Here is a 14,678-nt window from a genome sequence, read left to right as displayed (position 1 = left end):
CTCCCGACAGCATCGCCCCGCCCCCAAGCCCCGCCCCCCTCCCAGCCCTCGCCCCACCCCCCTCCCCCTCTCGCTTTCCGGCCGTCGCAAAAGGTGTCGCAAAGGCGCCGCCCGGGCGAGGAGCTGAGGTAAGGCCCGGCCGCCTCCTCCCCGCTTCCCTCCCGGTTCCCCGCGGCTCCTCCGGGGCTCGGCCCGGTGTAGGGCGTGCGGGACCGGCCTCGGGGCCGTGCTGCGGGTGGGCATGGGGCTGGGCGCCCCCCCTCTGGCCGGGCTGCACCGCACCGGGGCCGCCTCCCCCGGGCCGGGGCTGAGCCCGAGGCTGGGCCCTGCCCCCGCCCCCAGCCCCTGCCCCCTCCGACACCTCCTTGCCCCCGGTGGGAGCCCCGCGGGGCGGCTCGGCCCGGTTCGGCCTGGGGCCGGGCCCCCTGGGGGGTCGGGTGAGGCGGATCCCCGGCTTAGCGGGCTCCGGCCGAAGCAGGGCTCAGTGTGCTGGCTTTCTCCTCTTCCCCTCGCGGTTTTCTCCGTGGGAAATTGCCCTAATTAAGCAGCGGAGGGTGGAAGCGAGAGCGCTTGGTGTTGTGCCACAGCTGACCTTTGGTTTACTTAGCTTGTTTTCCCTGCTCGGTGTGTGACTTGCCCGCGGTCCCAGGGATAACTTATCTTCCTCTCTTGGACTTCATTCTGCTTAGCAGTTAGGGTTATTTACTTATTTAGGTTGACTGTACTAGATAAATACCAGACCTTCCTTTGTAGCCTTCCTTCCTTGTATTTCTCTGCTTGTCTGTGTGGGGAGTTACATGGTGCTGGTCACCTGCTGCCAGGAGAGAGGCTGCACCACAAGGCTCCTTGTTGGCACTGGGAATGCTGTTTGTAGCCCCACATCTTCTCACAGCTGGTGTCTGTAGGCTGCCTCCGACCAGCTAAAGCTTCACAGCTCTGGCATGTTCTTGCCTGTCTTAAGTGTTGAATAGACAATGAGCTTTCACCTGATTTAGGTTGGACAAGAAAACAGCCACCATGGCAAAACTGATACAAGCATTTCTCAGATCACTGTTTCTTACAACTGCCTTTAAGTGGTTGCTGCTCCTCAGCAAAGAGGCAAAGCTGCTTCAAAGCTGTTTAACTTAAGATTTCTCTGTATTTGTTCTGTTCTTAGCGCTATCAATTGATAAGCTAAGCAGGGCGCATCAGTTACACATCGCTCACTCTCCCAGGAGAGCGATGTGCAGGGCTGAGTGTGCTGTGGTCTGTAACGCAAGTCAGTGGTGTGGTGTAAGCTTCTGCTGCTGCTGCTGAAATTTAGGCTGGTGATTGCAGGATATTTGCTTCAGTAGGCAGCAGGAAAGGAGAACAAGTGCAACTTACTATTTTATAACTGTGTTGAGAACAGTTGCTTCCTGTCTTTCCTCAGCAATTCTCCAAATATCTCTTCTAAGGGAGTGCTCTTATAAAATCTTCTTTGGTTTGCTGGCGGATAAAACACTCTGTGGAGCATTGCTTAGAAAGTTCTGGTACCTTTAAATCCCCCCATGTTCTTCACCTTCAGTATGTCTCACCCCTTTATGTTGCAGGGTCTTATGATTCTCCGTAACAGCTGTTACCTGCCAAATAAAAATTCTGACGCCACCCGATCCATGAGCGGGCATCGAAACCTCAAGAGGCGATGTGGGGAGTCACATCTGGAATCCCCCGCGGGCTGTGGACACGGTCCTGCCGCTGGCTGCGTGTTAAGCAAACTAGTTCAGCTGCCTACACCTCCCCTGTCAAAGCACCAGCTAAAACGGTTAGAAGAACACAAATACCAGAGCGCTGGACGATCGCTGCTTGAACCTCTAATGCAAGGTTACTGGGAATGGTTAGTCGGAAGAGTTCCAGCCTGGATTGCCCCGAATCTGATCACCATCATTGGACTGTTAATAAATATCTTTACAACTCTGCTATTAGTATATTACTGCCCAACAGCTACAGAGCAGGTAAGTGGTGGGCTTCTGTCGGCCTTTGGGGCAGCTGCTGCGATTGGGCAGCAGTTGGCTCTGCTCCCTGGTGGGCTCCTGTGTTTGTGGGAGCTGTTCCTCCCTACCTAGCCCCCGGCCTTGGTACGTTTAGGCTGTTCTCTGTGAATGGTTTTAATGCCTGGGCATCTAAATGAGTGCCTGCATGCAAAAGGAGCATGTGGAGATTTGGGGTTAGCATGCTGCTTGCTGAGTGACATAACTGGGTTCCCCGGAGGGCTGATGGAAGGGATGCCACGGGGCAATAGTCCCAACTTGAAATGGGGCCTGGTACCAAAGCAGCTCTTCTGATAGCAGCTCTGCTATGAGGATGTGCTTGAGTCCCTGTACAGACAATGAAGAAATGGGTTTACATCTCTTGCGTGCATGGCGTGCGGAGTTCTTGGCAGTTTGCTTTCTCTGCTTGTGACTGGGTTAGTCACCTTTAGCTCTAGGAGTTGCCACACGATGAGCAATGCAAGGTGACTCGGCTGGCAGTTAGCTCTGTTTGCCGACCCAGATGGAGTTGCAACACAGCGAGCAGCCCTAGATCAGACTGAGCACTGGAGAGGTGTAGCTCAGGAGATAGACAGAGAGCTTCCTTCTGTGGCTGGCGTGCCTAAACCCCGTGTCCTGAATGAAGCGAGTGCCCTTCTGCATCCTTCTCAGGCCCCGTGTTTCCGAGTAGCTCAGGTCAGGGCTGCAGACCCGACGCTCTGTGGGAACGCGCAGTAGTCTCCTGGAGCAGTGAGCCACTTGCGGTCTGCGATGTGAGAAGGCTGGCTGAAAGCCAGGGCTGTGTTTGTTCTGGATGCACTAAAAGCTCATGACCTGTCCTCGTCAGAACTGTCTCAACTTCGTGTAATTCCTGGTTTCAAGGGTACAAAGTCTTTCTAAGGGATTTCAAGTTACTAGCTTCAAAGACTTTTTTCTCCCTCACTAGGGAGAAAAGTCAGAGTTGCCTGATAAGGCATGGGAGAAGACTTTCATTTTTGAGCACTATAAAAGTTCTGTTACTTGAATGTTTATTGTCTTAAAAGATACTCATATGTGAATGCAATGAAAAGGATTTATCTGATACAGGAAATAAATTATACACCAAATAGCTGGAGGAGATCTTATGGGTTCTAGCTTTTGAAATGTCTAGGCTTCTTTGTAACCAGAGCTGATAACTCAGGTTGGGAGAATGCTTCTTAGTTGAGTGGCATGTGGCTTGTTCCTATGTAAGATCTCAAAAAAAAAAAAATAGTAAGCTGGTGCATTCAGCCCTGCACATCCCAGTTCATATATGACATAGTAAAAGGATGTTTGCCTTCTAGCAATCCATTGGAATGGATAGTTTTAGGAAAAAAAAAAATGTGGAATTTAGGAAGTGTAAGATGTAAAGTGAATACTAAGTTTGAGTGGTGAATGCTTAGAGCAGCTCCTTCCTTGTTCAGGCAGTGCCATTGCTACACACCTTTGTTTTAACTTGCCTCTTACTCTGATAAAGGCATCAGCCACAGAACCAGAGCATAAAGCTGAGTACTGTTGTGTTCTGGTTGGTGATAAAACTTTGGAAGTACATGTTAAGCTACACGGTTTGGAAGGTGATAGAGCTATAGCTGGCTGTATTACAGCTATTGCACGTTTAACAGCTTGAGAGTTGCTTTGTGCTTATTGAATGGGTTTGTCTTCTCACTTTAGCTGAAAAATAACTTTCTGCTGAGGTAGCTTCCAGCCTGATCTAGTTTGCCATATGGCACTGCAGCCCTCCGTGCTGGCATGACAGGGAGGATGCCAGCTCAGTGGCAGAGCTGCGAGCTGCTGCTTTTAAGTGTCAAGTAGTTGTCTGGGAAGAAAATGGGACTTCAGGCTTCCAGAAACAGTTTTCTTCTGAAAGCGCTATTGCTTTCAGATGTAAATTGGGTCTGCCTTGTAGCTCAGTCTTAGCTCTGCTTTTTTCAAAAGCAACTTGGCTACACCTTTCATCAACAGGAAGAGTCATGGGAATGTAGCTCTTGCAGCTCCACTGGTAGCCAGAGGAAATGAGACGAGTTGCTCTGCTGCATGCTGAGCTGGGGGACCTCACCTAGCAAAGCTCTGAGCAATGGGAAGACGCCTGCGCTTTTGTTTCTTAAGAAAACAAAACAGGAACCAACAAAACAGGACAAACAAAAACTCATGTAAAGGGGGAACCATGAAATCTTAAACAGATACAAATATTTAGGTAGAAATACCTACGCTGGTGATGAAAGCGCCAGCAGTCTGACTTCTAAAATCTGTAGATCAAATTGCACAACGCCAAAGAAAACTTGAATGTTGTGTAAAAAGTCTACATATGAGAAACAGAAATGTACCCACGCGTGGTCCTTTTCTTTTTGGGTCACGCATTATCCCCTTATCTCTCGTTCTTGTGCTAGTTTGTATAGGCGCCTTGCTAAAAGCAGAGCATGGTGCCAGCTTCTGAGGCAGGAGGAGCTGTTTTGCTGCTTACTGTAGCAGGAACAATGCAAGAGAATAATGTGATGGGCTACAAATGAGTCAAGGTTGCGTAGACCAAAAGAACTCAAGCCTCCGAGCTTTATGAGAGACCAGGCAGCTTGATTAAGCCTCATAGCTCTGTTTGGGCTTTGTTGAGGTGTAAAATACAGCTGCTCAGAAATGATCACTTTTATAAATGTCAAATGTGAAGATTGCAAAATAACCAATAATACCTGTTTATACACCCATAAAACTGAGGCTGAGTAACTAATGGCAGCCCTCTGGCTTCTGTGGTGGTGGTGAATGCTTGGAACAGCAAAAAGCTTGATTTGTAGGCTTTGGTCTAGCAGGGATTGGATACCTTGCTTTCTTCAGCAGATGTAACAATTGCTAGACATGATATGGGTATTAAGAGTTATTAACATGGATTTGGTAAAGCTGCTGATGTGTGGTAGTCAAAAATAAAATACTTGGTAGTAGAGGTGCTGCGCTAGGGAGCCCTGAAGCTTTAGAAGTCTCAGGAAACACAGTGGCTCAACTTGAAGTCTAACAATTTGAGCACTATACGGTCACGTAGCTCTCAAATACCTCTGCAGCCTGGTAATGCCCTGTATTTGGCAGTGTTTTGGGACGTGACACCTTGTTGAGGTCTTGTGAAGATGAGCTCAGTGTTTGTGAGGCAGCTGCATGTTTTGGGGGCTAAGAAAGCATGCAAATCTCTACCTCACTCAAACAACTTACAAATTCCTCTACAGGAAATAGAAACTAGACAAGAGCTTGATTGTGCCCCACTTTGCACATGTAGTTCTGTCTTTTTTCAGATGTACAGAGCGGTTTCCTGCTTTAGAATATGCACTATACCTGTTAATCTGAGCTGTAACTTCTGTTTTATTAACATTTCACATGCCATAACCCCCTCTGCCTGCCCCTGCACGGGCCAGCTACTGGAAGGCATGCGACTTGGTAGATTTCTAGGTAAGGAATTGTGTGCAAATGCAAAGCTGTAAAATGAGTTTAAGGTGTTTTAAACCAGAAGGATTAAGTTTAACTTTAAACTGTCTTTTACCCTCACTGATAATTTCTTTCTTAGGCACCTCCCTGGGCATACATTGCCTGTGCATGTGGCCTTTTCATTTACCAGTCTCTGGATGCTATAGATGGGAAACAAGCAAGAAGGACAAATAGCAGTACTCCGTTAGGAGAGCTTTTTGATCATGGCTGTGATTCGCTTTCCACAGGTATTGTCATTTTTACTTAAGTATGAGGATTAAGTGACTCTATTTCAGGGGGTCAAATCTGGAATAGAAGAAAATGTTCCTTTACTGAAGAAGTGGACCGCTGATGTTTCTGGTGGTTTAGCTTCTCAATCAACTTTCTTTCAATAGATCAACTGAATGCCTTCTCTTGTGTTATGCTGAAAATTAAGCATGTGACTTATTCAGTCCGAGCCAGCAATTTTTTGTGTATGCTTTATCAGTCTTGGTTCTGCAAATTTACTGAAAAAAAAAAAAAGCTAAAGTGCTCTTCTATATTAATTTAGATCTAATTTATACAGAACAATTGCAAGGCACTTATGGAGCCTGAACAATGGGACAGTGGAAGTCTGACTAGTGTCGGTCAGATCAGTTCCTTTCTAGGTAGGTAGAGTTCATTGGGCCAGCCTGAAGTTTAATCCCATTGCAAAAGAATGATCAGATGCTTTAGAATTTAAATAACTGAGAGCTCTTATGCATTATATTTCTATTAGTATTTTATCAAAGTTGTGTGTTAAAATAAGTACAAATGCATAGATACCTTATGAATCTTAAATGGTAAACCTTGGATTTTCTTAGTGGCATAATAAAACTTCAGAAAATGGGGAAAAACAAGTTCAGCAAGCTTTGGATACAAGAGAACCCCCAAACTGTCCACTGCATAGATTGCTCAAGTCTGCTGATGTCTAATCTCATTAACTTCAGTGAAAATGTAAGAGACTTAGAAACCCTGAAATTGAGGACTTCTGAAAACCGATAAGACTTCTAATATGCTCTTTACAGTCTGTATTTTCAATGGAAGTGATCAACTCTTATAAATGTCTATGAAGTAAAACTCATCAGGATACCTGCGCGCTGTTGCTCCTGTCTGGGTCCTTTGTTAGATTTGCTTTTGGTAAGGATCTTTACACACATACGCACTTTATATTTTTACCATGTGACTGATTTTCTTCTGCAGTCTTTGTGGTTTTGGGAACTTGTATTGCTGTGCAGCTGGGAACGAACCCTGACTGGATGTTCTTTTGTTGTTTTGCTGGAACGTTCATGTTTTACTGCGCGCACTGGCAGACGTACGTCTCTGGAACGCTGCGTTTTGGCATGTAAGTACCTTGGCTGAAAATAAAACTGAAAGTTAAATGGCTTTTCTGTCTAGTTCCTCTTTGTGACTGTAGTTCAGATTGTTTAGAGTAGTAGTAAACTGTTTATGTACTTAAAGCTTGTAATAGTTATTACCTATTATTGCATTATTATTAAATAGCTGTTGAATCCACAGTTAATACTGAATGTTCCTTAGCTTGTTCTAGGAGTGGTAAAGTATCTTTTTTCCACCTTAAGAGCTCATGATGTGATTTAAACCTAAATAGGGGAAAATACATGGGGCTTCAGCCCCGATATTTGGCTGCCTTTGTCAGATGGTGGCAAACTGACTTAACTATCTCTCTTGATACTCCTTGACTTTTGATGATGTATAGTTAATCTTTGCTGTTAAGCATAACTCTTAAATACGGTGTATTAATTGACATTGTGGCTGAAAGTTGAAAATCTGAGTCTGTTTTAGTAAAGACTGTGGTTCTGTTAATAATGGTGCAGAAATGCGATGCCTAGAAAGTCAACAGCCAAGGTCTCATTTGCTTGTGCATGAAGGTAGGTGTGTAAACAGCTCCCAAGGACTCAGTGAGCTGTGGGATTCACCAAGCTTCATGCAGAAGCATACGTTTGTTCTACCTCTGCACTTGTGTCATGTAATCTAATAAATATATTTCAAGTTAACAAGCTGCAGAATGAATTTGCATCTGAAAACTTCTGAAATTTGCTCCTAGTGTGGGATTTTGAAACAATGCTACAATGTGCACTGTTTACTTAGTCTGTTACTGAGTTATCCATATCTCAGATACTGCAAAAACATCTCAGTTACGGACATCTAGTCTGTAGCAGCTCTTATTGGCAGAATACTAATACAGATTCTCTTGAGAAGCTTATTTCTAAACTGCTGTTCTAATTCTGACTGTACCAAAGCAGAGTAGTTTCAGTCAATAGTTTCTGATACTTAGATCTTGATGACATCTGACTCATAACCTGTACGTTCTTAGGCTTTTTTTCTTTTATGCTGTAATAGAGCTCTCAATACTGAATGCTTTTTAGCTCCTTTTGATCATTATGGGGCCCTGATAATGAATGTTCTTGTATTTTGACTGAAAACAGGAAAAAAACAAACAAAAAACTTGGCATGTGCTTGACTGTACAGATGGAAGCAGCAAGTGTACCTGATTTGTCTTTGTGCTTTAGACAAATGGGTGCATTGCTCCTTGTGTTCACTGTAATGTTTGTTCTTAGATTTTGTGAGGAATCTTTATATTTGGAGACAGCGGATCCTGTGTTCTGCATGGCTGAATGTTATGAAAACCTGATGATCCATCAATATGTAGAGAAGGCAGTAAGCACACAAATATATATCATTATTTCAGATAACAGATAATGTTGTAAACACATCTGTTTCTTCATTTGCACAGTGTCATAAGGTTAATAGACTGCCACAAGCTGACGTTCATTTCTGTGGCAAGAAAATCTGAGACTAGATCTGAGATCCTGTTAACCACTTCTCACTTTGGTATGATTTTTTTCTGAAACTTCCACCTCCCCAGACATAAAGCTGGAAATGCATCAGTATTGTACCTACCCTGCCAGGGCCTGATGTGTGCATCCTATCCCTCCCTGGTGGTCTAGTGGTTAGGATTCGGCGCTTTCACCGCCGCGGCCCGGGTTCGATTCCCGGTCAGGGAAAAGAGTTTTTTTTGATGGGCAGAGGCCAATAGGATGAGGTTCAACATGGCTCAGTGCCGGGTCCTGTGCTTTGGTCACAACAACCCCACACAGCGCTGCAGGGTGGCTGGAAAGCTGTGCAGAGGAAAAGGACCTGGGGGGGGTGTTGGTCAATGCTCACCTGAACATGAGCCAGCAGTGTGCCCAGGTGGCCAAGAAAGCCAACAGCATCCTGGCTTGTGTCAGGAATAGTGCAGCCAGCAGGGCCAGGGAGGTGATGGTCCCCTTGTATTCTGCTCTGGTGAGGCTGCACCTCAAGTGTTGTGTTCAGTTCTGGGCCCCTCACTGCAAGAAGGACATCGAGGCCATGAAGTGTGTCCAGAGCAGGGCTACGAGGCTGGTGAAGGGCCTGGGACACAAGTCCTGTGAGGAGCGGCTGAGCGCACTGAGGGTGTTTGGGCTGGGGAAGAGGAGGCTCAGGGCAGAGCTCATTGCTTTCTGCAACTGCCTGGGGGTTGGTCTTTGCTCGCAGATAACCAGGGACAGGAGCAGAGGGAACGGCCTCGAGTTGTGCCAGGGGAGGTTGAGGTGGGCAATGAGGAGCCATTTCTGCTCAGACAGAGCGGGCAGGCGTTGGGACGGGTTGCCCAGGGAGGTGGGGGAGTCCCCGTCCCTGGGGGTGCTCAAGGAGAGGTTGGGGCTGGTGCTTGGGGACATGGTTTAGTGGGTGACATTGGTGGTAGGGGGATGGTTGGACCCAGGTGATCTTGGAGGTCTCTTCCAACCTTAATGATTCTGTGTTTCTATCCACAGGTAAACGCAGGCTTAGGCATTCTTGCTCCTGAGTAAGTGGAATCAGAGACAGCTGTTGAAAGGGGCTGCAAAGGTCTTAGTGCACAGTGACTTGCTCCCATCTGTGTATCCTAAGTAGTAACTGAGAAACTGTCTTTAATTAGAGATCAACTCAATAGGCAAGCCATAAATGGCTCAACACAGCAGCAGGCTGATGAAGACAGGTTAGTATTTCATTCCTTAAACGCTGTTCAACAGTTAAGTATATAATTGGCTTGGCTTACTGAAAAAGTCCATCTGTAAAGCAGGAGTGTTCACCCTGAAGGAGGAGAAAATGGGATTGCTTCAGCTAAATTCCTAGAGAGTATTGCAGGTGGAGCAGGAAAACCATGAGTTTAATTGTGCCCAATTACTGAATACACCAACTACTCTGTCTCTTTTTCTTCCTACTAAAAGCATCAGGGCTGCCCTGGACTGCTCTAGGCTTGTTCCCAGCGGTGTGTCTCCATCTTTAAATGATGATTATACTTTTATTAGATCTTGGCAGCTGATGCGTTTTTCAAAGAGCAATTTGAATTGGTTAAGTAACTCAAAAAATAGCTAGAGGTCAGTATTGTGTAAAAATCCACTGTAAGGAAGTTGTTTTTTTCTTAAAACAAGTTGGGTAGGTAACAGTAAAAGTCACCGTAGTAACATCAGCAGTGCAAAGGGATTAGGACGCAGCCCGGACAGAGCTGTGTGGAAGCCTTGCTGAAAAGCAGGCATCGCATCTCACCTGGGAATGGGCTCATGAAGGAGCAGGAGTGTGCTGTACTCTTGAAGAAATAAAACAGTGGTTTGGGAATGCAGGAGAATATTGAGTTCTGAAACAGTCCAAGCATTTGCTTTTCCTGTCCTGTTTTTCAGCACAGTAACTGGTTTATCTGGATTGTGGACTAGCTGTGCACAATACAGAATGAGTTTTGTTTCAGGCTTAGTCTTGGATGGTGCAGCATAACTGGGGCATCTCTGGTTTGGAAAAAGTGCATTTTTGCACAAAAATCAATCTGGTAAGTCCAATTGCACTGCCATGTGTCAAGGTAGAACCAGTTCTCGTATTGTAGAAACACCATGCAGAAATCAAGAGCATTCAGGGATATTGTTCACAAACCTTGAAAGGAATTTGCATGCCATTATCTGGAGCCCTGTTTCGGTTACTGGCTCCGGTTCTTCTCGGCCCAGAGTTAATGTTGCTTGGATTCTGTTCTGCAGCTGCTCATCGCTCTGGCTTTAAGGAATGTATTAGGAGATGTCAGTTACACAGGTTCAGTTCTGCATTTAACCTTGTCAGTGCACAGACAGTCTGACTGCAGCAGCTGCCTCAAGTCCATGGTAGTTGGAAATGAAGCAGGAGCTATCAGGCTCCGTCAGAGCTGAGCCAGGTTCTGCACTGCACGCACCTCAATTGCTGCCGTAAGGGGCATGAACCACAGCTCGTGGCACAGAAGGACAGGTGAGGGCCTTGTATGCTTGGCCATGCTGGGCTGGGGCAAGCTAAAAATCATATTGTAAAAACCCAGTGGGCACCCATCAGAGGGTGCTGCTGCACTGTCACTTCCAGCATTTCTCCTGTGGGTTATCTGACTTACCCCAACCTTTCTTAACTGAAATATGGAAAGTTGGCAATAGTAGATGTTGTATATACAAACAACGAGATGAAACATCCTTAGAAACTAATTCCCATAAAGACTTACCAGTAAACACTGAGAGGAAGGAACAGTTCTTACTAGCTTTCATAGAACTGACAAGTTAAAAATGTTACTTTGCTGCTTGAATAACAATCCCTAGAGAAAGAAGAATTCAAGCTGTCTAATGAAACAGCCATTACTGAGGAATGTTGGAGAACTTGGGGGAACATTCTTCTTCAGTGATGCTGGAGCACCAGTAAAAGCCCACTTGATAACAGGATGGTTTCAGAAGGGAGGAAGATTGAATTGGTTAATCTGAGCCCTCCTGTCAGTACTACCACTGAGATAGATGGGAGAGACTAGTAAATAAGGCCGTATTTCAGGAAATACTAAAATGAAACCTTCTTTATAGCAGTTAGAGAAGGAGCTAGTGTGTTGTCCCAGATAGACAATTCACACCAAATGTCAAAATACAGAGATGGAAGCCTTCCAAGCCAAGGAAGCTTACTTAGCACATGGAGTACTTGCTGTAGGGAACGGTTCCAGGATATTGGGATTCCAGGAGATAAGGCAGTAATTGCCATCATCGTAGGGCTCAGTGCGTGCAATTTTGAGTTTTGCCAACAGTTCTTCAAGAACAACAACACTTGTTATTTGCATAGAGGAGTTTGAAGCTTGGTCTTGATATCAGGGAGGACTTTGTTTCTCTACGCTTGCGGGAAGTATGTGTTGAAGCACAGTTGTGGTAGGTGGTGTTTGCTGCTTGCAGCCAGCCTTCTGTGTACTTCAGTTACTCATTGCTGTGTGTGGCAGCCTTTCACTAGTGCTCTGTGTGTCATAAATATGCATAAGTGCCTTGCTGCAGCATGATCATACAGTTTAAATTCCTGAGGGCTGCAGTTAATGGTGAGGGGGGTTTTCCACATCACTATCCTCTTCTTCCTCTTCCTTTCCCTGTCACAAATCCCTTCACAGTGTTATAAATCAGGAACCAAGCAGTTAAGAGCTGAGATGCTGATTTTCTGCCCTTACCATTGAAGCAGTCTTGTTGCTCTGTGAAACTGATTTCCAGCATTATAACCATTGTCTTCATTTTGTTATTTGAACAGCACAACTTTTATTCTACATTAACAAGTGGCAAAAGGAAAAACTGACATGTCAAAGTGTATTACAGAAGGGGAGGGTTGAAAAGCTTTGGGCTCACTTTTCATTTTATTTTACCTAAAGATGAACTTCCTGAGCTGGAATTAGTTTTAATACACTTAAGCTTTTATTCCTTCTCTACAGTTTGCTTGCTTGATTTTTTATTTCATTACATCCAAGTGAAAATGCTAGATTGAAATGGGTTAAGATTAAACTCCATACTACCCTTTAAAAACTAAGCATTTGGAATTCTAGCATGTAACTCTTAGCCTTTTTCTCTCGTGTTGTGATGATGAACATTCTTTTATTGGTGTAGTGCTTCCCTTAAGAAAACAATCTTTTGTCTTATGCTGAGATTTGTAGTTTGTTGGCCAGCCTGAGTAATCCCACTTGCACACTTAGAAATGGATAGGACAGCTGGGAGAATCATCACTTCTCAGACCAGAGTGCTGCTGTGCAGAGTATTTAATTATAACTGTAGCCCCTCAAGTTTCCTAGCCGCATAAATTCTATTTTCTGATGAGGCATGAGCGTTTTTCTTGTCTGCTTTGTTCCACTACACAGGGCTATCTCAAGGAATTTTGTATGTTGGGGAAGAGGAGGGTACATAAATGCTTCCCCCCATTAGTTTTACCCAGTATTAAAAAGGCTGTATTGGTACTGATTGACTTGATTTCAGAGCAATCTACAGCATTAAGTATCTATTCCCTGTTGTTCTTGGTTGGTTCACTTTCTTGGGAAATCTCTTAGCTTTGATTTAAATCTGTTCAGTTCACCGTTCTGTCTCTAGACTTTGAAACTTGATTCAGGGTAGGAATTGTGAAGTCTTGTTTAATCAAACAGGACCTCTTAAAAATTGCACATTGAATATGCTCAATAAATCAACACTGACAAGTGTATATTCCCTATGTATGACTAATCAGTTGTGTGTTAATTGGCTCTTACAAGCTCTTACCAGCTTGACAAGGGAACCTAGCAAAGCAGACAGCATACAAAAGACTTGTTGCTGCCAACATCTAAGTAGAGTTAAGCACATGCCAAGGTCGATGGTCCCTTTTTGAGCTTTCCCAGTTAATGTTTAGAGAAAAAGCCACATCTGATCTGGAAATATCTCTTAAGTAACGTAGGGAGAAAAGGAAAAGAAACTGCAGTTGTCTGAAAGTACCAGTTAGCTGTGTTGTATGTGTAACTCTCTTCCTGTATTTCCTAAAATAAGAAATATTTTTTCTAAGCATATCCTATATTATGTTCCATTTATAATTAAACAGAAAATGATTATCAGATGGAGATTCAGGCATGGGACTGCACAAGATACTGCTTTTGTTAAGCTCTGACAGTGCAATTAGTAAACCTTGTTTCTCTGATGTACCTTGCTAGTCAATTGGCATGTAACTTGATGGCAGGCTGCATGTTTTTGTTCTAATGAACTTTGATAAGCACTGCCCTGAAAAAGACCTGTTATGACTGAAGTTCTTATTGCTGAAATGTTTTCTGATGGGATGTTTAATGTAATTAATTTGATCGTCTCTCAAAATACTTGAGTTCTAAAATGCTATAAATCTGTAGTGTACCATAAGGATTATTTATGATGGCTGTAGCTCGGCTGGCTAGAGCTTATTTTTCATCTCTTTGTCAGGGGTGGAAAATAAATGTGTACAGAACAGTTCAGTTACCACTGAATGGGGATCTAGAGCTCATTTGGCATCTTTGGCATTATTTGCTGAGAAGCCAAGGAGTTGCACAAGCAGGGAGGGGAAGGGCTTGGCTCTCCCTCAGAGGTGGTAAACTGGAGATGCTGCAGTCCCTGCTTCTGCTTTGAAAAATATGAAAATATTTTCATATACGAAAAATACATGTATTCAGTGTCATTTGGGCATGAGCATGGGATAGGGAGTGAGGTCTTGAATTGTTTTATTTGTTGTGACGTGAAGCAGGGAATTTATTTTCTCATCTATACAGTAATGATTGAGTTTGCCCATGTGTTGGAGTAGAACTGTAAATTGTATAATCTCTGAATGGAGTTCTGAGTGTGCAAAACACTACTTGGGTTACAATATTTTAAATTAATACACTCACTCTGAGGTTGCTCATTCCCTTCCTCTCACCCTTTAAACTTTATCAACAGTGACTGTTGTAATGCTGCTTTGTATTTTTCTGATCTTATTTTACAACATGAATGAAAATCTACTCTGATGGGTTCACTTAGCTGAAGTGCTCAGGAAAATGTTTTGAAATGTTTCTTTCCCTTGCACATAGATTTGATGTTACAGAGTCTATGCTCTGTACGATAGCAATCCAGCTTCTCACAGGAACTCTGGGGCCCTGGTTCTGGAACTACACGGTAAAGCGAACGTTAATGCTACCCAGCACAAATGGCATGGACTAAGCAGCGACAGCACCTTTGTCATGCACATAGTAACTGGGATATGAGAGCATCTTTCTAAGGGTATTTCACAAGTGCTTTAATACGAAGGGAAAAATGTTTACAAAGTATGAATGAGCAGTAAAAATCCAATCTAACTGGAAATGATTTTTTTGGAAGCATCATGTTTTTACTTGAAAACAAAACAAAACTGCCTGCGAAGCAGAAGAGCTTGCTTTAAGCTTTC

General features: G+C 44.2%; 1 protein-coding gene and 1 long non-coding RNA gene across 8 annotated transcripts in view; both read left to right on the top strand.

Moving 5' to 3' along the window:
* Positions 1-14,678, top strand: part of CEPT1 (choline/ethanolamine phosphotransferase 1) — a 31,816-nt gene that overhangs the window by 1,240 nt on the left and 15,898 nt on the right. For 2 of the 7 annotated variants that reach the window (XM_084498045.1, XM_084498046.1), the window contains 3 exons: positions 1,572-1,973; positions 5,545-5,692; positions 6,666-6,807. In XM_084498045.1, coding sequence (XP_084354171.1) covers positions 1,578-1,973; positions 5,545-5,692; positions 6,666-6,807 — 686 coding nt within the window. In that variant the 5' untranslated portion in view covers positions 1,572-1,577. The other 5 variants (XM_084498043.1, XM_084498047.1, XM_084498048.1 and 2 more) reach the window with 5 other exon arrangements.
* On the top strand, positions 6,815-9,594 carry LOC311423701. Its single transcript, XR_014685792.1, has 2 exons — positions 6,815-8,315; positions 9,281-9,594. It is a non-coding gene; the product is annotated as an uncharacterized lncRNA (long non-coding RNA).

Source organism: Aythya ferina (assembly GCF_964211825.1).
Source record: "Aythya ferina genome assembly, chromosome: 25".
Lineage (NCBI taxonomy): Eukaryota > Metazoa > Chordata > Aves > Anseriformes > Anatidae > Aythya > Aythya ferina.
The sequence above is the reverse complement of the archived record's forward strand: the minus strand, read 5'-3'. Positions and strand labels throughout refer to the sequence as shown.